The following is a 24,709-nucleotide window of genomic DNA, read 5'->3' as shown; positions in this document are numbered from 1 at the left end:
TATTAGATTATTAATTGTATTGATCAATTGTATAAATAGGGTATTGATTGTATTATAATGTAGGGTGTTCTATATTGTGGTCAATAATAATAGTAAAGTAGGTAGAAGAATTTTGAGGAAGTGAGGTAGAGACAAAAAAGAAAGACAGATAAAGGGGGAAAATGGGGATATATGGTACTGTGGAAAAACTTTTTTAAAAACATTAAAATGACGAGTACAACCACCACAGTTACCAAAATAGGGGGGAGACAACTGTGACAATAGCATCCCCATCAGGACCATGTTCAGTGGAAAGCATGTTAGGAGGTGAGAAGTCAGGCTCCAATATAAATCTACAGAGCATGCAATCAACCCTAACATTAATTCAGGAGACAATGATGAAGATGCAGGAAGTAATGAAAAAAAATCATGAAGAACTTAAGAGTGATATGGGGGAGGTATGCAAACTAGATGATAAAATTGGTGCAATGCAGGAAAAAATAACACAAAATGAACAAAAAATAAAAATAGTGGAAGCTAGAATGGAACAAACAGAAAAGATAAAACAGAAAGTAAAATGATGGTGATAAACAAAGAAATGGAATAGGCCATTATAAATTTAGAGATGGAGAAATCAATATTTTATCTTAGATTCCAAAATATACTGGATTTTGGATTTGGATTTGGATTTATTGCATTTATATGCCGCCCTATTCCCGGAGGGACTCAGGGTGGCTCACAAATCAAGGGAGGGAATACAGACAAGGGGAAAAACAACAAACAAGCAACTACAAAATAATTTAAAAACAATCAACAACCACACAGTTCGAGCGGGGACGGGAACTCGTCAACCCCAGGCCTGTTGGAACAGCCAGGTTTTAAGGGCTTTGCGGAAGGCCTGAAGGGTGGTGAGGGTCCGAATCTCCATGGGGAGCTTCTTTCAGAGGGCCGGAGCAGCCACAGAGAAGGCCCTCCTCCGGGTAGTAGCCAATCGGCATTGGCCGGTAGATGGGATTCGGAGGAGGCCTACCCTGTGGGATCTAATAGGTCTGGTGGAGGTAATTGGCAGCAGGTGGTCTCTCAAGTACCCAGGTCCAATACCATGAAGCGCTTTATAAGTGACAACTAGCACCTTGAAGCGTATCCGGAGACCAATGGGCAGCCAGTGCAGCTCGCGGAGGATAGGTGTAACGTGGGTGTACCGGAGTGCACCCACAATCACTTGCGCGGCTGCATTCTGGACAAGCTGAAGTCTCTGAATGCTCTTCATTGCTCTCAACCGCAATCCGGTTGAGAGCCTCCGACGCTGCTGAGTTCCAAGCAGCAACCAAGGTCTCCTCCGGACTGTGGATGAGAGTATCAGGAACAACGCCAAGTGCTGTCTGAAAGCCCTGAGTTGTCATAAGGTGCCTGGGGTGGAACCACCTAATCGGTTCCTCCTCCCTACAGTGGGGGATTGGCCTCCAAAAGTCAAGCCTCAGTAGGAACTGGAAACTAAGGAGGAAGATCTTCCAAAATTAATGGCCAAACTCCTGGCTGAACTTCTGCAAAGAAGCAAGCAGGAAGCAGAAAATGACTTGAATGAAGTGTATAGGGTCCACACAAACTATGCACACAGACACAAACTTCCAAGAGAGATACATATAAGATTTACAAGAAAAAAGACAAGAGACCAAGTCTAAGCAAAACAAGAGAAGAACCTCTGGTCTATAAGAAAAATAAATCATAACACTAAAGCAGATACCAAAATGGATAAGGGAACAGAGAAGAAACTACCATTTCCTATCGACCCAACTGCTCAAATACAGAATGATGTTTAGATGGCTTATCCCTGAGGGGATGTTAATAACCTGGCAGGAAAAAAAATTCGTATTAACTCACTGGAAAAGGCACAGGAGTTTTATGATCACTATATAATAGGAGAAGACAAACAAGATAGTAGAGAGGAAGCAGAAAGTAAGAGCCAGGGAGAATAGACATCAGAGGAAAAACTTATGGAGCAAGATATAAGGGACCAAAGGGAAACAGAATGACAGCAGAGAGAAGGAGCCAGGACAAGAACACAAACCAAGACAAGAACAAGGAAAGGACCAAAACCAACATACAAATAAGATGGAAGACAAAATAAAGATGGAAAATTGTTCTATAAGAGAGAAGAAGAAAAAATATATAATCCAAAACTTTTTTCAAACTCTATGCAGTCAGGAAAACATCTCAGATAAAGGACTCCAAAATTATTTGCAAGAGAGAAACCTACCAAGTATTTCAGAAAGAGCAAGAGAAATGCTAAATGAGAAAATAACTCTAACAGAGATGAAGGAGGCAATAAAGAAACAAGAAAATAGTAAATCACCACGACCAGATGGGATTTCCATGGAGATATATATAAAATTTATTAATCATGTTAGAATTGTACAATGAAGTATTAGAACAAGCTCATGGACTGAGGCATTTATAACATTAATTCCAAAAGAAGAAACAGACAAATAATTGATCCAAAACTATAGGTCAATCTCGCTGCTAAATGTTGACTATAAAATATTTATGATGATTATTGCGGAAAGACTTAAAAATATTAAATAAAATTTGGATCAAAATGGATTCCAACCCAAAAGAACATTGAGAAATAATACAAGAATTATAATGAATGTATTAGAATACAGGTGAAACTCAAAAAATTAGAATATTGTGCAAAAGTTCATTTATTTCAGTAATGCAACTTAAAAGGTGAAACTAATAACAAATCAAGTCATGACAAATCATGGTTTCAACTATCTTGCTTTGCATGTAATGAGTCTTATCTCATACATTAGTTTCACCTTTTAAGTTGTATTACTGAAATAAATGAACTTTTGCATGATATTCTAATTTTTCGAGTTTCACCTGAACTATGAAGCACAACCAGAGAAACAATTAGTATTAGTATTGGTAGATGGGCAAAAAGCTTTTGATAATTTAAATTGGCAATTTCTTATTACACAATTAGCTATTATGAGATTTGGAGAAAAAATTATTAGAATGACTGAGGCAATATATTCAAACCACACAACTAAAATAATGGTGAATGAAGATCTAACAGAGAAAGTCACTATAAATAAAGGGGTCAGATAAGGATGCCCACTATCACCTCTTCTGTTTATCCTCTCATTGGAGGTTTAATTAACACAGATTAGAGAAAAAGAGGAAATAAAAGGGTTAAAAATTAAAAAGGAAGAATACAAAACGCTGGCATTTACGGATGATATGGTTTTTATAATAGAAGACTCCCTTGAAACAGGGAAATATTAATTCAGGAAGTAGATGAATTCGGTAAAGTTGCAGGCGTAAAAATAAATAAAAATAAAATTAAGATAATTACTAAAAATCTTACAAAGGCAAAATGAGGAATTAGAGAGTATTGGAAATGCAAATAGTTAAAAAGGTAAAATATGTGGAATCTGGCTAATGGCTGAATGTTCTACTATAAAAGAAGACAATTATTCAAAATTACTACAACAAATACGAAAGAACTTGGAAAATTGGGCTAAATTACAATTATCGCTGATTGGAAGAATTGTGATCATAAAAATGAATATCCTACGCAAAAAAAATATTTCTATTCCAAACTGTACCAGTAAAATTAGGGAATTTTTTTTTGTGGAACTAATAAAATAATTTCAAAATTTATTTGGCTGGGGAACAAAGCTAGGATCAAATTAAAATTGCTACAGGACTCTGGAATCAAAGGAGGACTTGGCCTCCTAGATTGGAGTTTTACTATCAGGCAGCAGCGGTAACATGGTTCAAAGAATGGCTAGTATTCCAAAATAAAAAAATATCGATGATAGGGGGCCATAATTTACAGCTGGGCTTGCTTGCCTTTTATCTGGGAGAGAAAGAGTAAAGCCCATAAATACTTCCAGACACATCAGGTAAGAGGAGCCATATTTCTTATTAGAAATATGGATGAAAATCAAAAGAAACTTCTACACAAAAATTCCCAGATGGATGTCAACCATGGAAGCGATTATCTACCCCAAAGTAATAGATTTGAACAGGATATTGACATAAAAGGAGTTATTGGATGGGCAAGGAAAACTTAAAACAAACCAGGAGTTAAAATTACAGGGAATTGAATTAGGCTGGTGGCTAAATCTACAAATTCAAACAAGATACAAAAAGGATTTAGAACAGTACGGATTTCAAAATGAACAACAAGAATTGGACAAAATAGTAACAGGAATAGAAGAAAAAATGATTACAAAAACATACAATTGTCTCTTAAAATTCAAAATGGAGGAGGAAACCGTGAATGAAACTTTGATAATTTGGGCTAAAAACTTCGGGTACAATATTGAATTGGAGCACTGTGGAAAAATTATGGGGAAAAAATTACAAATTGACAATGGCAGCATCCATAAGGAAAACATTACAAAATGTTTTATAGGTGGCATTTACCCCCAACAAGATTGACCAAAATGTTCCCAAATAGATCTCCAATTGGAAATGTAACCACCAACAGGGGACCTTCTACCATATGTGGTGGACATGTCAGAAAGCCAAAGAATTCTGAACAAAAATTCAAAAATAGTTAGAAGAAATAATAGAACAAGAAATTGACATGAATCCTGAGCTGTTTCTTCTAGGATTAAAAAATAGTAATAGTAAGGATATCCAATATATAATGCTTCATATAATTACTGCTACCAGAATCTCATATGCCCAAAGTTGGAAACAAAAAATCATTCCCTCAAATGCAGAAATCATAAAAAAGGTGCTAGCAAGCTGAAAAATGGACAAACTAACAATGGAACTAAGAGATAGAGAGGAAAACAGCGTACTACAAAATATGAAACAGGTGGTATAATTGGCTTGAAAAGAGATGTAAAATCAATGCATAAGGAACACATAGTAAACACAATGAAAAGAGATGGCATATACTTAGAAAGCAATAGAGATGGAAATATTGTATATAAATGTATATATTGTAAAAATGAGAAAGTATGAAACAAAGAAGAATATATATAATAGAATGGAAAATGGAAAACTGGAAACCAGAAAAAAGAAATACTGATAACAGAAAGTTGTAAAAGTATAATTGTGATTTTAATGTTTGGAAAATGTCAACTAAAAATATTTTTTTAAAAAAAGTTTAAGGCCCCATTTGTCTGCTGTCAGCCATTAATTTTATGGATAAATATAGAAATCTAATGCACTACATACCGCTGCCATTGAATATGACGTGGAAGTTACAATTTGTCCAGAATGTAGGGATACATGGAGTGTTGTGTGTTCCTAGATTCACCTATAAGATGCAATGCCTCCCATTTTTCTTCTGGGTACAAGTCAGTGCTACTTATTATTTTAAAAGTCCTACGTGGAATCGGCAGGACTGCCTTTCTCTACCCAATCCACCAGAATGGATAGATCCCTTCCTTTAAATGCTGATATCTTATGGGAACTTGGAAACATGCCTTTTCTACTGCAGGCCTGCCCCATAGAACATCCCCCCACTTCGAGATCCAACAGGCACTATCCCTCTATCTTTCCAGAGAGCACTTAAATCCTGGCTCTTTTTCTAGGCAATGGGATAGGGTGAGGCCAGATAGAATGAGAATGTGGGTGTATTAAAAAAGTAAGGTCACAGTGCCAGATTTTTCTGTTTTTATTTTTATTGTGTTGGTTTACATACGGTTTACATACTTTTATACTGTTTTATTGGTTGTAAGCCACTCAGAGTTTCAAGATGGGCAGCTAATTAAATTATTTAAATTAAATTAATCACTTATTCTTGGTGGAAAACCATCACATATAGTAGGAAAAAATAGGTAATATATTACCTGGTTTTGAATCAGTGCACAATTGATTTGACAGGTTCGTGGTTATTTTTTCTAGTCCCTCAAATGATGGCATGTAGAACCAATAGTCTTCTGATCCAGCCATGATTTCAAGTTCCTCAGGATTTGCGTCTTTTATTCCAATGGCATAAATAATAGTTCCTTTCTTTCTGAGTTCATTTGAAGTGCTATTCAGAATTGCATCATCATGAGATACTCCATCAGTTATGACCATAAGAACTTGAGGGACACCATGGTTTATGCGGCTGCCATTCTCTTTAGTTAAAAGACCTTTTGAGAACTGAAGAGCCTTTGCTGTATATGTATTTCCCCCTAAAAGTGTGTTGTTGTCCTGAATAAATTTAATGATATCTGATCTTTTACTGTAAGTATTCAGCTTGAACATAATTTCTGGATTATCGGAATACTTTACTGCTCCAAACTGAACATGTTCTTTATCTACAACAGACTTATTTACAATGCCAATTATGAAGTTACTTATGAGAGCATAGTTAGTTTCACCAATACTGCTAGAACTATCAATTACAAAAACCAGATCTAAACGGGTTATCCTTTGGCAAGCTGGAAAGAAAACAAGAAAAGATAAAGGTATCATTTACAAAATATTTATATTGTCATATATCTTTATGCCTACATTCATATTCCTTTACAAATAAAAAGTGTATGAATTTTCATTAATGCTATATTTATTATAAATAGGTTACCTTGCTGATGTGCTAATGTTTCATTTATTTGAAAATGAATCTAATTGTTTTATAATTAAAGTTAACACGCAGTTCTACATGCATTTTTACTGAAATGGTTAAGATAACTATCATCTGAAATTTTCTCACTGATAGTATGGGTATTTGATTTGAAATAGCTTTGAAAAAGTTATTTCCTTATTATTGGAATGAATGTGCACAATCTGCAGCAATACTTTAATCATATTTTCTTCAATTCTATTTTTTAAGAAAATGGTATCTAGACTAGGGATAATTGGAAAATTCTGTTATATTGTTATGTTTATCAATCAATTTTTGATACAGTTTAAAAATTAAATGCCACTATAAGAATGGCATGAACATTTGTATTACAAGATCACTGCAAAGAAGTTTTCAACAGCATCTGCTATTATGAGCACAAAGTACATTGCTGAGATTAAGTAATAGGAAAGCTTGTACCACCTGCTACATTGTTCCCTAATCCAGTTCTTTTGCCCTATTATTGCTTTTTCTTAAGAAGAAGACAAGGCTAACTTCTCTCCTTTGCCATATTAAAAAATATAAATTTGCTCCCTGAAATATTAAGCAGGATTTGTTTTAATCCATTTTTAAATTATAATTTTCCAAAAGGTTAAAGTAGTGTTCATTTTAAATTGATTAATATATTATGGCCTTTTTTGAATTTGTCAAATACTGTGAGCCCCTAAGCATTCTTAATAGAAGTTTTGGTTCCATGTACATTCATATCTGGCTGAATCTGTTCTTCTAATTATTGATTCACAATCTAATCCAAAGAGAAGGTAAATAAAAGTTGTCTCTACCTCTTTACTTGGAGACTGCAATACTGCATGATAATTATCAAATGGTGGCTAAACTGTCTAATATGGAGAGGGAATGGCTTGTGAAAGCCATTGGAGAAAGCAGCATAAATTAGATATTTATTAGATGGATTCAGTGGTGGGTTCTGGCAGGCACTACTGCCGGTTTGCTTGTGTATGGGCTGCATTAATGCACAGTGCAATTAATATTGCTCTGAACATGCTCAGAAGTGAAAAACAATATGGTGGCACCTATGGCACAGCCTGAGAACTGGTTCAGGGGCATGGCAGGCCTGCGTCGCTGCCTGTTCCAGAAACCCAGGTGGCCAAACCACTGCCTGTTTGGCCGAACCAGTCCGAACCGGTAGGAATCCAACAATGGATGGATGCAAGAAAGGTAAAGGTTAGCATATGGCAGATTAAATCAATCCCAGGACAGAGCATAATGAATAATGTTAAGTTTGTTAGAATAATGAACAAGATGCTCATTAAGATTAATTTGTGGCACAAGACATCATCCATCGGATTTTAAGCATTGCTTTGCAATCCCAGGTAATGAAAGTAGCAAGGAGATGTAGACTTGTTCCATCCACTCTTGGTATTTATGCAATAATGGAGTGTTCCTGATTGGGGGGGGGGGGCAAAAATGAACAAAAACCAGCCCATTTTTTGCTCATGTCTGCCCTCCCCAACCCCAAGGAGCTCTCTGAACGCCTCCTACAAGTTATGCACAACCATTTTGATGAAGGGGTGTGGTTTTGGGAGGCAAAAGAATGCTGTATTCAGTGTATAAGATGCACCCAGATTTTCAGCCTCTTTTTTGAGGGAAAAAGGTGCATCTTATACTCCGAAAAGTAATTACTATGATTATTAATTTTTAAATTATTTTTAATTGAATCATTTTTAATTATGATTTTGGTTTTTTTAAACAATAAATTTACAGGAGAGAGGGTAAAGAAATATATATTTATCCTTTAAAATTGTACCATACAGATAAATATTGGTATTCCTAAATGAACAAATATATGAATAATTCAATATTCAAGAATATATTGAAATTTTAAAACAATTGACATACTGATATTTAAATCCAGTAAATAATAACATGAAAAAACATGCTAGGATATGAGAATCAATATGAATCAATAAAATAATGTTCCACTTATATACTTAATGGAGAGAGAAAAATAAAAGTAGTTAATATCAGGATTTGGTTACAAATTAGACATAATCAAATTATTTGCTTTCAGCCTAGCAAAGTCCTAGTATTTGATCAGCCCAACTTTGGATAATTCAGCATACATATTGGTTTGCCCCTGGAAATTGGCAGAAACTGTATATTCACAGTGGTCAGCATTGTTGTCATTTATTTTTTTTAGCCCAAATGTGCAGCTGGCATGCCAGCTTTGGATTCTTGAAACTGCTGCAATAGTCTTCATGAATAGCAATAACAATTAGACTTATATATCACTTCACATTGCTTTACAGCCACTCTAACCCATATACAGAGTCAGCCTAGTGCCCTTAACAATTTGGGTCATTTTACTGACCTTGGAAGGATGGAACGCTGAATCAAACCTGAGCTGGTGAAAATTGAACTGCCAAATTGCTGGCAATCTGCAGTCGGCAGAAGTAGCCTGCAGTTCTGCATTCTAATCTTTGCCCCACCATGGTTCTACCCAAACTCCTTTCCTTTGGGTAGTGTATTTTTTGGACTATAAGACGCACCGGAGTATAAGACACACCAAGATTTTGAAGAGGTAAATTTTTTAAAAAGTTTTTGCCCTCCCAGGCCCCCAGGAGCATTCCGCAAGCTTCCCAAATCCTCTGCATGCCCTATTTTTTTGTGAAAAATGGGGCATGCAGAAAGTTTGGGAGGCATGCAAAGTGCTCCTGGGGACCAGGGAGGACAAAAACATGAAGCGTTGGGGAGGGGGGTTGGGAGGTGAAAAATGGGCCGATCCCAAGCTGCAGCTAAAAAGGAACTTTTACCTGACCTAGAGAACTTCCATTTGTCACATGGTGAACGTCCTCGACCACCTGGACTTGGAAGGCTCAACCTTGAGCAAAGGGAGGGTGTTAAAGGCAGGCTCCCTAAATTGCTGATGCAGGATGATTTTCATTCGGGGGGGTTGTGCTGTGATTATAAAGGCTGGGGGAAAGATGGGGGGCAGGGAGAAGCTGCTACACTGTGCTGTGGGCTTTCCAAAACTCCGGATGAGCTTGATCTTCCTAAAGGGTAAGACTTTTTATCAATCTCAAATCTGCTTTTCTCTACCCCTTCCGCAGCAGGGCAGCACTAAACATCTCTCCTTGCACTTTATTTTTTCCCCTTCCCTCTGACCAGTGGCGACATGGAGTTGCTTCCCCCAAGGAGTGGCAGTTGGCTCGCTTCTTCTCTTAAGCGAGGAGGGAAAGACATGTGCAGCTGCTGAATGGCCGCCACTGTCATTGTGCACAACCAGGAATAGCCCATGGGGTGGGGATCCCTTCCATTTGGATTAACGGTCCTCACGGTGGTGCCTGAATGGTGAAAGGGAAGCCCAAAATATACACCCCAGTAAGGCTGCCTCCTTGAACAACCGGGCTTGTTCACAGCCCTCTTCACAACCCCCCTTACTTAGTCTCAGGGCAAAAGCATGTGCCAGGCTGCAGGGAGATTCCCGACCCAGAACTCCTATATTCCGAAATGTCCTTTTCATTGCACAGTTCTTTCACTAGCCAAGATCCTGATGATGCCAATAGCTTTTTCTGGAGAGAAAGTGGAGATCCAGCATTCTGAGAAAAGCCTTCGTGGAGAGCAGATTGGTCCTCTTCCCTCCCTTCACTCCCACCGTCCTCCCTGATCTGTCATGCAGTGCTTATTGCTGTTGATGCTATTGCACCCAGCTACTGTATCTCTTTGCTGCATGACAGATCCGGGCAAATGGGGGCGGGGTGGAAGAAGGGAAGAGGCTCAATCTGCTCTCCATGAAGGAATTGCATGTGGATCATACCTCAAGAGAAATGGGATGCATGGGGTGGGGTTTCTGGAGGCCAAAAATGGCTGTGTTCAGTGTTTAAGATGCACCAACATGCATGTTTTAGGGGGGACAAAGGTGCATCTTATATTCTGAAAATACGGTAATCATTGCCACATCCCCACTTAATTATTAGAAAAATAATCTAACCAAAAGCTTCCATTTTTTAACATCACAGTTAAGTAAATCCTGAGATTTACAAGGGGAAGGATATCAGAGGCAAAAAGAAACCTGATTCAAATTATGCACGTGAGGAAAAAATCTTCCTACATCCATCAATTCTTGACTTCAGCAAGAATATATAGTTGTAGTATCAAAAAATGAGTGTGGATAAAAAATAGACATCATTTAATATGTTGATTTAATTTAATTAATGTAATGTAATGTAAATTAAATTCACATTAAATCACATTGAGTTAAAGAAACATTATTACTATATTCAATTCATAAGTACTCAATTGTTTATCTCTTTTCTTACATCACAAATTTCAAATTGCCAGAAAAATGCAGAGGGGTTCAATAAATTTTATGACTGAATGGAATATTTTAGCAATTGGTCAAAATGAAGTCCTAAATTCATTTAACTTCAGAAGTGGATCAGAAGTGGATATAATATTTTTCTGAAGTGGAGGGTCTGGGTTTCTTTTCCTAGATCAACGTGTTGATCCATTGTGTTGTGATGGGAATTAATCTACTAGCTTGATTCCGAGCCTGATGTTCTCTGAGACAGAATGAATGGCCAAAGTCATCTAGCTGGTTTTTTGTTTGGCCTAAAATGGGATTAGAAGTTTCCTGGTTTCTGGTCTTATGCCTTAATCACTAAATCAAACTGGCCTTCCTTTTTTAAGGACATATTATCCTTATTCCAAAACACTTTTTTAAAAAGTGTATTTTGATCTTGTGATCTTTGATCCCAGGAAATCATCATTTTAAGATAGTATTTTCACAAAATCTGGCAAGTATACCTACGACATTTTGTCCACTCTTAAAGCAAATCTCATACTAAATTCTATGCTTTTTACAGTATCATTTTCATTTTCTTCAGAAATTTATAAGGCCGATATTATTTTTATTCACCTAGACAAATAGTCACTCATATAAATGCCCAAGAGCAAAAGACTGAATACTAACCTTCATATTGACTGCATATGTGAAACATGATGTCTTTCTCTATGGATTTTAGAATATCATAATCTTTCAAGTAAAGCATATTTTTAGGTGTCCCACTGATCTCTAGTAGTTGTGTAACATTGGCACCAATAATCCCAATGGAATAGATAATGACACCTTCTTTTCTTAGAGCACTGGCTGGTTTTCTTACATCATCGTGTGCTTCCCCATCTGTGAGGAGGATAAGAATTTTGTTGACAGAAGGCCGTGCTTTTTTTGCTGGTTTGAAATAATCAGAAACAAATTGCAGAGCGTTTCCAGTATAAGTGTTCTGTTGCATTTGAACCATGTTCCCAATAGCATTAATAATGTAATCTTTTGATGAGTTGAGTTGGAACTCTTCTTTATTGGTGCTACTGAACTGAACAACGCCAAATTGTACTTCATCTAGACCAACACTGCACTTATCTACCAATTCTTGCATGAACTTCTTCATCTTCTCAAAATCCTGATCGCTTATACTTCCAGAGCTGTCCACTAAGAACATGACATCAGCTTTCATTTTCTCACAGGCTACATGGGAAAAAGAATAATTATTTGGGTTAAACCACTGCATTTCTATGAATCTAGTAGAAAAGAAAAGCAAGTTTCAGGAACATTGCTTCTTATTTATTTCTCGCCAAATAAGTCCTGAAATCCACATCAGAAGCTATATTTACATGAAAATCAGCCTTTTTAATAATATCCAAATATGGAATGAAATTCATTTCTTAGCAGTATGTTTGAAGCATATTTCATTATATTTTCAGTATCAGTTAAAATACTTTAGATAACTTCAGGCCTTTTCATTCTTATATTTCTACAGCTATTTTGTAATATTATTTGATCATGTCAGGAATGCCTATTTTAGCATTGGCGTTATTGTATATAGATCTAGATGTAATCTTTTCAATTATTTCCTGGCAAATACAATTATCCCAGTTTCTTGCAATGCTGCAGAAATGGTTTGCATTGCTTTCTTTTGAGAAATATTTACAACAGCAAATCAGTTAATCAAAGTGGTATGCAGAAGAATGCCATCCTCAGTCATCCTAAAAGGTCACCTTAAACCTCTTCAAAAATTTGTAATGTAAACATAATATTTATGTTATAAACATAAAATAAAACAGAAATTTTTCAAAGATCATCTGTCTGGGTTTATAACACTAAATTAATATCAGCTGCCAGTCTAAATTATAATGGGACTGATTTTCCTCAGCACTTATGTTCCCTTTCTAATCAGTCATTGAAAGTTTAAAATACTGAAGTCAACAAAAGTTCATCCAGTTAAAATGGAGTAATTTATAGCTGTTATAGTTTATTTTGTTTAGCTGATCTTCCTATTTCAGAGTTCAACTGGGGAAAGGGATAACATCAGTGTATTTGGAGGGGAAGAAAGCCTTCACAAATGCAGCATCTTCTAACAAGTCTGGACCACTGCAGTTCAAGTGCTCAACAGAAAATATCTCTCTGCTATCTATAGAGTTAATGGTCATTTACAACATATAGTAAGTCATTATGTAGGGCAAACAGGCAGAAGACTAGCAGAGTGAATTCATGAACATCAACTAGCAATCAGAAACACAATGGAAATTCCTTCATTTCACAACATATGAACAGACATAATCATACAGTTTCAACAACACAGGACAAAGTATGAAATAGTTTACACTCACTAGTACTGATGATGTTACCTAATCAGGAAATGAAATGTCTGCAAGCAAACAGTCAAGTTTCCCCCTTCCCTGGTTTGAGTTGTGAGCCGCCCTGAGTCCCCTTCGGGGGGAAAGGGCGACATATAAATAAAATAAACATTCAAAAATAAACATTCAAGTTTAGAAAGCACCAAAGACTCTACATAACAGAACATATCATATTTCATTTAAAGAACTAGTGGATGCTTCTTACCTTTTTCAGAACATATGTCTCGAACAATTTCATTTTTTATATTTTTCAAGGATTCAAACTGTTCCACATAGTAAACCTTTGATTTTGAGTCTGCAATCTCATTTAACTGTGTAATATTAGCAGGTTTCACACCAATAGCATAAATATTGACAGCTGATTTTCTTAGCATTTTAGAAGGTTCCAGCACATTATCATGTGCTTCTCCATCTGTCAGTACAATGAGATAACAAGGAACTTTGTCCTCTCGCTGGTTTTTTGCCTTTTCAAATAATAGCTGCATAGACCGTATAGCAGCCCCAGTATACGTATCTCCTCCCCTTTGGATTATATTATTAATGGCTTTTTCTACATGGCTGATTTTTGTATACTCATCAAGTTCAAATTCTTTTTTATAAACAGTTCCAAACTGAACAACTCCAAATCGAACATGATTACGTCCTATGGTAAATAGCTTAATTATTTCCTTTAGGAATGTCTTCATCTTAATAAAATTGGAGGGGCTGATGCTTGATGAACCATCAACGAGAAAGTAAATATCAGCCTTTTCTGTTTCCATGCATCCTGAACAAACAAATAAATTTTAGACAGGTCAAAGGCAGGTAAATAACTTATTCTCCTCCACGATGACTAATTGAAATTCTGCATTGAGGAGGATTTGCAAAGTCTCTGCAAAATAGTTTTCCTCGGTCTCCAAATTTTGTAGATAGTCCAAAAGGATATCATACTCAATGACATCAAAAGCTGCTGAGAAGTCTAATAGGATCTCATGGCATGCATTCTTCCTCTCAAATCACTTGGTCAAACATACTGCAGACCCCTGAAGGAGCTAGGAAAGGCATGAGTCAACCATAAGTAGTGGAGTCACATGAGAGAGCACCCTATTCACTACATTGGAATTTGCACGTCAGAAGGAATGCCAGAAAAAGCAGTTAAATGATATCTCTGAAGGATATGAGCATTATTATTAAGATTTCAAGTAGAACTTCATATTTGGGATCTCATACTACTGGCATTATTTATTCATTTATTATTGCTTTTGAATCTCATTGTAATCAAAACATTTTTATGATTTACAATTTAATAATGCACAATAAAAAATTAAAAGCAAAACTGAAAATAATGTAAATGAAAATATCTTACATCGAGATAATCAATAGCAGATAATAAAAATAAAAGATTGGAGTGCTCAGAGAGTGATTGGCCTAAAATCACCCAGCTCAAGATGAAGCTTGCACTCAATATCTTCCACTTTCTAGCCTAATGCTCTAAACACACTGGCTCTCAAAATTTATTTGAATTTTACTCACCCAACTGCAATGGAGACTGATTTGTCAGAATGTGTCAAAAACATGAGAGAAAAGGCAAGTGATAGAGTTGGGTGGTTTAAAAACAAGACAAAGCAAAACAAGTATTCAAATATTTTCAGCTGATTTAACTAGATGACATGCATTTCATCAATGATATTACCTGATCGGAATTCTTCTGTTCTTTCGGCTTGGGCAAAAAACAAATGAATGTGCTCAAACAGTTTTTTCTTAAAAATTTCAGACTTATCTGTGAGGTTTGAAAAATGGTCAACTTTTATAATATTTCTATTTGGGGGATAGGATACTACTCCCCCTAACTGTGTGATATTAGCCCCTTCAATGCTTATGGCAAATACCGTCACACCCTTCTGCAAAAGGAGACTTGATGCTTCAGTTACACTATCCTCAGAGGATCTGTGGGTGATGATGGTAGCTATTTGTTCCACACCTTCTGTCTTTCTGCTTCCAGCACTTTCAGTAAAAATTATTTCTCTGGTAAAGTTCAAGGCAGCACCTAATTTGGCTTTTCCTTCCCTGGGAGAAAAGCTCTTGATCTTAAATATAAGATTGTTTATCTCTGTTTCTGTGTTAAGTTGAGAAAGTACACGAGGCTCATTGCTGTATGTCACTAGACCAATTCTGACGCAGCTTTTCTGCACATCAAGAGAGGTTGCTGTGTTTTGTAAGAAAGATACAATATATTCACTATTTGTAGGTGAAACGACTTCATCAACCACAAACACAACATCTGCAATTAAATCATCAGAACAATCCGCAACTGCAACAACAAAAAAAGAACACACCATATTATTAACTCTCTTTTCTTAATGATTTCTTTCTTTTTTGCAGGCTTTCCACTTGGCATTTGCCAGAGTCTCTCGCCAATATATTAAAATTTCTTTTTAATTTAAAAAAATGCTAGCAAGCATATTTTTAACCAGAAATTCCTATAGGTTTTGTGTGGATACTCTTTGAACACAAATAAGAGAGGGTCAAATTATTCTACAACGCACCAGAGGGCAGGTCAAGAAACAATGGTTGGAAACCAACCAAAGCGAGAAGCACCCTGAAATTAAGGAGAAACTTCCTAACAGTGAGGACAATTAACCAGTGGAACAGCTTACCTTTAGAAATGTAGGTGCTCTGTCACTGGAGGTTTTAAGAAGAGACTACTAGTTAATTATCTGAAATAGTATAGGTTCTCCTGCTTGGGCAGGGGGCTGCACTAGAAGACCTCAAAGGTCTTTTCCAGCTCATTCTATTCTATTCTATTCTATTCTATTCACATTAGAAAATAAAAATTTAGAGTATCTGTAGTCCAATTCTTTGTCTTTAGATGTGAACCATAAAGCAAAACTAAGAAATATTTCTGAACAACTAAAGTACCTTCCACAAATGTGCTTTTAGAAAAGTGACCAGACATATCCATTATAGTAGTTTTCTTGCACTAAATCTCCTACAGCAGTTATTTTATAAGAATATGTACAACATAGTCTCCCATTCCTTAATTTGTCCCCTAAGAGTGGGCTATCCCAGGAAAATAATAATGTGATTCTAGGGATTGTCTACTCCTGATCAGGACTGAAGTGAAAAGTAGGATATGAAAAATAGATCCTTGGGCTAGAAAAAGTGCAGGTAGGAGCCTAGGGAAGAATAATATAATTCAGTGAAATGGATGAGGGTTGTGTAAATGAAAATAATGGAGAAAAATAAAATTCCTGATACTGTATTCCAGCCTTAGGGAATCATCCTAAGGGAGGTTTTTGTGACTATGATGCAAGGGAAAAAAAATAACAGCTCTGCCCTGGAACATGACTATTTGCAAAATGATCCTTTCACAAAATGTACATGTAGGACTTATTGAAAGCAATTAGCAAAATAGAATTGTTTAAAGATTCTACCTTCTCTCCTATTAGAAAGACTAAATTTAGAGGAAGAAGTTCAGTATTAAAAAAGAAAGAAAATCTTCCTCTGTAGGCCGTTCAATCCTACATCATCATTCTGTTCTGGGGATTTATTTAGGAATCATGGATCCTAGATACCTGCAATGGCAAGTCATTTACTTAATCTCCCCTAAGGAAATGGAAGAAGAAAAAAGCATCCTTCCCTCCCAGGTAATGTTGTAGGAGCTCCAATTTCAGAATGGCATGAGATGAATAATACATTTGTGCTATATACCAGTGTTTCTCAGACTGGCTGGAGAATTCTAGGAGTAGAAGACCACTTGGGTTCTTCAAAATTGTGCTTTTCCAACACTGCAGGCCAACAATTCTCTCAAATGATAAATTTGCATGATATCCTTTTCTCAATGAATAAAAATCCTTTCATTAGGAGCTACAATTTGGCAAAAAAATAGTACATTTTAATCTATATGTTACATATGTTCTCAAATACTGCATACAATATAGCAACTGTTCAATTGGACATGCATGGATAAACTATGAAGTAAACTTCAAAGAGGTTTTGTAGGTCTACGATTTCTCCTACAAAAGCCCAGACAGGGATTTTTTAAAATTTAAATACTAATTGTTCCAGGATGCTCCAACTTATGTTTTAAAACCCATCCCAAACCTTCATGGTTAATCTAATAATATTAGTGATAATGTGCTGCATTATTTCTTTTACCTTTTATGGGTATGCTATGAGCAAAAGTTGTACTTGGTGGGTTAGTTGTGGAGATGACTAAGCTCTCATCTATTGTTACAGCTGATTCAATGACAGACAATATATTTGAGGAAAACTTTTGCAGATCTTTTAGTGTATCAAAATGGTAACTGAATGGATGTGTGGCCATTGACTGTAGGTCTTGCTCAGATGCATTCGGCATTCCTAAAGCAATTATTTTTATCCCATCTTCTCTCATTAATGTGGCAGGTCCTTCCACATCATCTTGTGATACTCCTGAAGTTGTAACGATCAAAACCTGGTGTCTGTCTCTTCTTGGTGCCTTAAAAATAGTCTTGTGGATCTTTTGTAGGGCATTCCCAGTCCTTAAAGGGCCACCCAGGAATGAAAATATCTTTTTAATATGGTTCAGCATAGGGTTTTTTCCTCTGAAGTTATCCAGCTGGAATTCAACATGGATATCATCACTGTATTGAACAAGTGCAAGGCGATATTTATTTGGCCCTATTGGAAGATTGCTGATCATTCTATTCACATTATTTTTTAATGAGAGAAAACCTTGTCTGCCGAGGGTATTAGAGCTGTCAATCAGAAGGACAACATCTACAGATTCAGAGGCTACATCAAAAACAAAACAAGAGTTAATGTATAAAACATTATTGTAAATGTGTTTGAATATTAGTAGCTTGGGGTGGTAGTTAGGCTATTGGTTTGCATTCCAAACTTGGCAATTTGGTTGCAAACATTTTGTCAACATCCAAGGAGACATCATCAGTGCCTTTTTGAATTGTGCTTGTCTGTCAGAGCTCTGGCCTTTAAATACCTTTTTTGTTGTTCGTAGTCGCAAAGTCGTGTCCAACCCATCGCAATCCTATGGACAACATTCCTTCAGGCCTTCCTGTCCTCTACCATCCCCCTGAGTCCATTTAAATTCACACCAACTGCTTCAGTGACTCCATCCAGCAACCTCATTCTCTATCATTCCCTTCTTCCTTTGCCCTCAATTGTTCCCAGCACTAGGCTCTTCTCCAGTGAGTACTGCCTTCTCATTAGGTGAATTTTATCTTCAGGATTTGGCCTTCTAAAGAGCAGTCAGGGTTGATCTCCTCTAGGACTGACCGGTTTGATAATCTTGCAGTTCAAAGAACTTGCAGGAGTCTTCTCCAGCACCATAGTTCAAAGGCCTCAATTCTTTGGTGCTCAGCTTTCATTATGGTCCAACTTTCACAGCTATACATTGCAACTGGAGAAACCATAGCCTTGACTACATGCACTTTTGTTGGCAGGGTGATGCCTCTGCTTTTTAGTACAACAAACAACATTCAGACTAATTTGTATCTCATAAATATGTATTTTTGGTAAAAACCCATGGACAGTACCAAAAATACCTTTTTATGAGATGTAAATTAATCTGAATGTTGTTCGTTTGGATATTTCTGAATATGGTCTAAATAAAACACTCAGAGACTCAGAAATATTCCAACAAACAGTATTCAAACTAATTTGCATCTCATAAAAAGGTATTTAAAGACCTGTATTCTGACAAATGAGCACAATTCAAAATGCACTGATGATGTCTCCTTGAATGATGATGAAATGTTTGCAAGCAAACTGCCAAGCTCAAACCAACTGCCTAAATTATTGTAAACTGCATGGGTGCAATTAAAGAGCAATATAAACATTTTCATAAATCATCATATATAATCCATATTCTCCCATCCTCACAGTTTGGCCCAATTTACTTAATATACAATTGAGGCTTTTTTGTTTTTCTACTTGCCTAAAACTTTTCTCACTCAAAATCAAATCTATGCATTTTGACAAAGAAAGTAACAATGTCAAAGTCATTCAATGTTTTTAATAATATTTTTAATTTTTAACCAACACCACCCATCTGCTGCAAAAAACTGTGCCATGTAATTGACTAATACAAATACAGGACAAGCTGCATTAACAAGTTGTGATGAATTTCCAAAAGGAAAATAAAATACCAGGTTGCTGTGTTTTAGAAGCCTGGGTCCCAAGAATAACAAGGAGCAAAGTCAGAAGCATTTTCAGATTGTAATAGTTGATCAGTGAATAAATCTAGAAATACAAATAAGAACAAAGTAACAATGACAATATCAACAATAATGTCATCTTATATCTTCAAATTAAATATTTCTTTCATCTAACCAAAGCCTTCTAATATTGGTCCCTAGCATGATGCCTGCTTGATTGAATTTTAATTAGGTTAGTTTCCTCAATCAATATGACCAATAATTCTAAAGCATCCAGGATGAATAAGACCACTTTTGAAAATCATTGCATTGCAAATTAGCTGTCAATGTCTCTTCCTTTGCTTGCCAAACTTGGAACAATGACATTAGCTTTAATAGTAACCAATGACTACATTGTTGATAGCTTGCCTCAGTTTCAAAATCCGCCCGGAGTCCTCCGGGAGTGGGCGGCATACAAAACTAATAAAACAAACAAAATCAAAGGGAAGATTTAATTTTATTTTTATAGCTTGGTTGGTCCCTGATATGAGAACAGGAATGGAATGCCTTTTGGCAGGCAGAACTTAGTAGAATAAACTCCCAAGAATCTGATGGTTGAACATCCTAGAATGCAAGCTAGTTCCAATTAACATGAAACAGGCATAAGAATTGGAATCAAAACAGTCATTTAGACTACCCTAGTATTATAATCTTCACTAGTAGCAATTGTTTGGCTTCTTTAATGGTAAACTTCCAGATCATCTGCAGTAGGTGGGCAAAATGTGCAATATATAAGTGCAGCATCATGCACCTGCTATCTTGTAAATTTGGACCATCCTCTCCCCCTCCCCCATAAAAGCAGTATACAATATACTTCTGTAAACCATGAATTACCTACCCCAACTGCCATATAGTCCAATGTAGTGAAAACAAGGCTTTGAAGTGTCCATAACTAATACAGTTTTTTTGTTTCTGAACAATATCTGAATTCATTTAAAATTTTCCTTCAGTTTTCTGATTTTTAATATAATAAATCTTTCCAACAAATAGAATAATAAAAATAAACTCCAGAAAAATGTAATTTAATCTCTTCTCTTGAAGAACCTATTTATTTTAATTAATTCTAGGAAAGAAAGCATTTGAAAATATGGCAGCAATTAGGTGGCTTACTGTTCAGTGAAATATTTGTGGTCTACTGGATAAAAGATTTGACAATCACTTAAGAGTATAAAACTCATTACAACTATTTTGATTGCAGTAATAGTAGTGTGAGGCCTGCAATTATATCCCTTTTAGGATCTTTGGCCTGCCACACTCTCTCTCTTATTTCATTATGCTGTTTCATTAGTGTAGTAGTTGGAAGTGGGGAATAGAAAGGAGTAGAATTGTGGAATGTGTTGTTGTCATTCTTTTCTAGAAGCTCAAGGTAATCTTTTGTCTCTGCATCTCTGCTCCTGACCGGAACCAGCTGAGTGGAGATGCCAGCGTGGAAGAAGATTGGACCATGTAATGGATTTGTGGGTGTGGGGACAAGATCATGAACTTTCAACTGGGTGGGAATCCGATGTAACTTCCAGAATTGGGATTTCACAGATGTGCTAAGATGTCTGACTTATTAAATTGGAACTTTAAGGATCGTTTTGCCTTGGACTCTGATTTAATTCTGCATGATACTTGGAACGCTTACAAGTAGTTATTAAACAAACCTTCTCCCTTTTATACCTTATGGAAATTTGTCTTTAGCAATAATGATATCTGATCCTACTTTATCTATCCTTACCAAGAGGCTAAGTGAAACAGATACTAAATTAAACATGTTGTGATATGTTTATTAAGATTACTAGTATGATTATAGTTATTGTTGTACCTTTTCTCAAAATTAATTATGCCTAGAAAACACACTGTTCAGATAGACATGGATTTTTTATGTTTTTAAAGAAAAAAATGTAGCAATAAAACATATTAAAAAAATGTCAAGAGTCATGAAAGGATAGTTCACCCATAATGATTTCCTATTGCAAGGGAATGTGAGAGGCACTAATAAGTAAATAAGGTGGTTGTTGTTAGTTGCCAAGTCGTGTCCGATCCATCCCGACCCCATGGTCCACATAAATAAGGTAATAAGGCATTAAAAATTCAATGCAGAGAAAACTAAAGTTTTACACTTAGACAAGAAAAAATGAAAACTACCAAATAGATTGGGTGATATCAGGCTTAATAGCAGTAACTGTGAGAGGGATCTTCGAGTCTTACTGGGCAACCAGTTAAATGTGAGCCAACAATATGTGGCAGCCACAAAAAAAAATCAATGCAATCCTAAGTTGTATTAACAGAGGGATTCAATTAAGATCAAGTGAATTATTATTACTACTCTACAAAGTTTTAGTAATACCACACATGGAATACTGCATCCAGTTTTGGTTACCATACTATAAAAAAAAGGTTGAGACCAGGGGTGAAACCCTTCCTGTTTGGCCTGGTTTGGTAGGGACGATTGTCCCTGGTTCTGTAATCAGTAATAAAAAAAAGCTTCCGAGGATCAGGCGGCTCAGCTGTGAGCCACATGTGATCATTGGAAGTGTTCCCCCCCCCCCCCGACTTTTTAAAGCATTTTTTCCTGCAGTTCAGGTGAATATGCAGGAAAAAATGCTTTAAAAAGGGTGGGGGAGGTTCCAACGATTGCGTGACTCACAGCTAATCCGTGCAATTGTCTGAAGATTCCCCCACCCACTTTTTTCCCCTGCTGGTTCAGGCAAATAGGCAGGAAAAAATGTTTTAAAAAGTGGGGAAATAATGCTTCCAACGGTTGTGCAGATCAGCTGTGAGCTGCGTGATCATCAGAACCTTTCCCCCTCCACTTTTTAAAGCATTTTCCCCCTGCCTATTCACTCAAACTGGCAGGAAAAAAATGTTTTAAAAAGTGAAAAAATGTTGGCCATGCCCGCCCACTCACATGACCTCCCCAAGCCATGCCCACAGAACCAGCCTCAAAAAAATTTAGATTTCACCACTGGTTGAGACTCTAGAAAGTGCAGAGAAAAGCAACAAAGATGGTTAGGGGACTGAAACATATGAAGAACAGTTACAGGAACTGAACATGGCTAGTCTAGTGAAGAGAAAGACTAGGGGAGACATGATAGCAGTGTTCCAATATTTGAGGGGCTGTCGCAGAAAGAGAGGATGTCAACCTGTTTTCAAAAGTACCTGAAGGTCAGACAAGGAATAATGGATGGGAATTCACCCAGAAATGAGGAGAAACTTTCTGTCAGTGAGAGCGATCAACCAATGGAACAACTTGCTTTCAGAAGTTGTGGGAGCTTCATCACTGGAAGCTTTCAAGAAGAGACTGGACTGCCATCTGTGAGAAATGTTACAGGATCTTCTGCTTGTGCACAAATTCACCCTGTACAGATTTATGACAACATGGGAGAAATAGAACTTCTATAATTCAATTCAATAAAACATGTCATCTATATCCCTCCATCTTGCTATGTTTAAACTATATTTATCTTAACATTCTTTTGACCTACTTAATCTGTAATATTCTTTCCTCCCCCTTCAAAAACTATATATCAAGGCGTTTTACACAAGCATATTTTAATTTAAAAGTCATCTATAATTGTTCCCTTTAGAATCATTACTTGATTATCGAGGTGCAGTCTCCTGCAGATGTGCGGGGCTTTTATTGTGTAACAGAAATTGGATTTTCTTTGAAGCAGAAAGCCAATAAAAAAAATCCAATTTCAATCCAATTATACAGAGAAATAGATGGAATGGGCAAAAAGCAGTGGGATTGGGGCAACTTCTGACTTCCTGGCTGCTTCCTCATTTAGTTTCATTAAAAGTCACTGGCAGGGATCATCAGAAATCTTCCTTCCTTCCTTCCCTCCCCCCTCCCCCCCATGAAGATGATTAAACACTGACATGAATGAGTCATTCTACTAACTCAGTTCATTTTATTGTGAGTTTGATATTTAATCAAATGCTTGCACTTCCATACCAAAACAGAGTAAAAGAAAAAATACTATGTTAACTAGAGATGCATGAATCATCTTTATCAGGTGTTTTATGCATGCATTCCTAATCCTGGTCTATCTCATTTCTCATTAATGAACATTTTTAAAATAAAGAAATAATTCTAGTATATATAATTTTATATTTATACATTGAATTTATAAATGAATATATGTTTATTCATATTGGAATATATTTTAATTATGGATTTGAGGTGAATATATCCATTTTTATATCCATCTCATTCAACATATTTTGATATTTTCTAAAACTGAAAAGAGCATTGCAAAATCTAAAACAATTCAATGAGCAAAAATAATAATTGCATAATGGTTTGGCCATTCATTTGCAGCATGGGGCAAATCAATCATGTTGTTTCAGATTTTGCAAATACCAAATTCTTCATGCATCACTCTTTGTTCAGATGGATTATTATTATACTCAGGTTGTAATATATCATTATTTGTAATATATATTTATTAACTCTAATGAGACTTCATTCTAAACACATGCAAGACCGCAGGATTTTTTCCCCAGAAAAATCTATATTTACAGATTTTTTGAAGCATTCCCAATACATGGAGAGGCAAAATTTTAAATTTCATTTTTGCATATTTATAACAAAAGGAAACAACATAATCCTATGCAAATTTAAAAATTAAGAAACATTGATTTTAATGAGGTATGCTTTTACATATATGTCCATAGAATTACAGATTCAATTACTCAATGAAATAAATGAATTAGCTTATCATGATAACATCAGCTATGAGTATTTTTTAAAAATAAAATCATCTCAAAGTTGTATATACTCTAGCTGCACAAAATAATGAAAATTCAGGAAAGGTGCAAGGTAAAAGGAAAGAAATAGCCACAATGTGTGAACAATACTACATCATCAGAAGGATGATATATTGTTTAAAATAATATTGCTAGAATCAGTACTTAGTTCCTAATTTAAAATTGAATGTATATACATTTGAGAAGAATGTACTACTATTGCAATATTAAGTAGACAGCAATACTATTTCTAGTGTCAAATCAATTTCTCCATTGTCTTGCATATTATTTTACAATGTCAAGCAAATATTTCCAATATCAAAAATTCTCAATATCTTTTCCCAATATCAATAATTAACAGTTAAAGTTAAATGGACAACAAGTGAAAGACATCTTTCTATTCTGAAGAAGGTATCTCAACATCTAAATAGCAGAGAAGGATCCAGGAGAAGGATCAGACTAACTAACTTTTGTAGTCAACCTGAAAATGACTTCAAATGACTTACCAGTTAATTGGATGCTTATAATGTCATCTTCTGTAAAGTATCTGGGAAAGACCAGCTCTTTTATGATCAGCACTATCCCATAA

General features: G+C 35.9%; 1 protein-coding gene across 1 annotated transcript in view; it reads right to left on the bottom strand.

Annotated features, from left to right (window-relative positions):
- LOC116522647 (collagen alpha-6(VI) chain-like) overlaps nucleotides 1-24,709 on the bottom strand; it is a 106,930-nt gene extending 82,221 nt beyond the window's left edge. The window contains exons 1-8 of the mRNA XM_032237655.1: nucleotides 24,627-24,709; nucleotides 22,531-22,729; nucleotides 19,339-19,432; nucleotides 17,348-17,965; nucleotides 14,883-15,500; nucleotides 13,416-13,976; nucleotides 11,490-12,041; nucleotides 5,799-6,377 (exon numbers count right to left, since the gene is read on the bottom strand). Coding sequence (XP_032093546.1) covers nucleotides 5,799-6,377; nucleotides 11,490-12,041; nucleotides 13,416-13,976; nucleotides 14,883-15,500; nucleotides 17,348-17,965; nucleotides 19,339-19,399 — 2,989 coding nt within the window. The 5' untranslated portion in view covers nucleotides 19,400-19,432; nucleotides 22,531-22,729; nucleotides 24,627-24,709. The remainder of the gene's footprint in view (nucleotides 1-5,798; nucleotides 6,378-11,489; nucleotides 12,042-13,415; nucleotides 13,977-14,882; nucleotides 15,501-17,347; nucleotides 17,966-19,338; nucleotides 19,433-22,530; nucleotides 22,730-24,626) is intronic.

Source organism: Thamnophis elegans, chromosome Z (assembly GCF_009769535.1).
Source record: "Thamnophis elegans isolate rThaEle1 chromosome Z, rThaEle1.pri, whole genome shotgun sequence".
NCBI lineage: Eukaryota > Metazoa > Chordata > Lepidosauria > Squamata > Colubridae > Thamnophis > Thamnophis elegans.
Note: the sequence above shows the minus strand (reverse complement) of the source record. Positions and strands in the feature narration are given on the sequence as shown.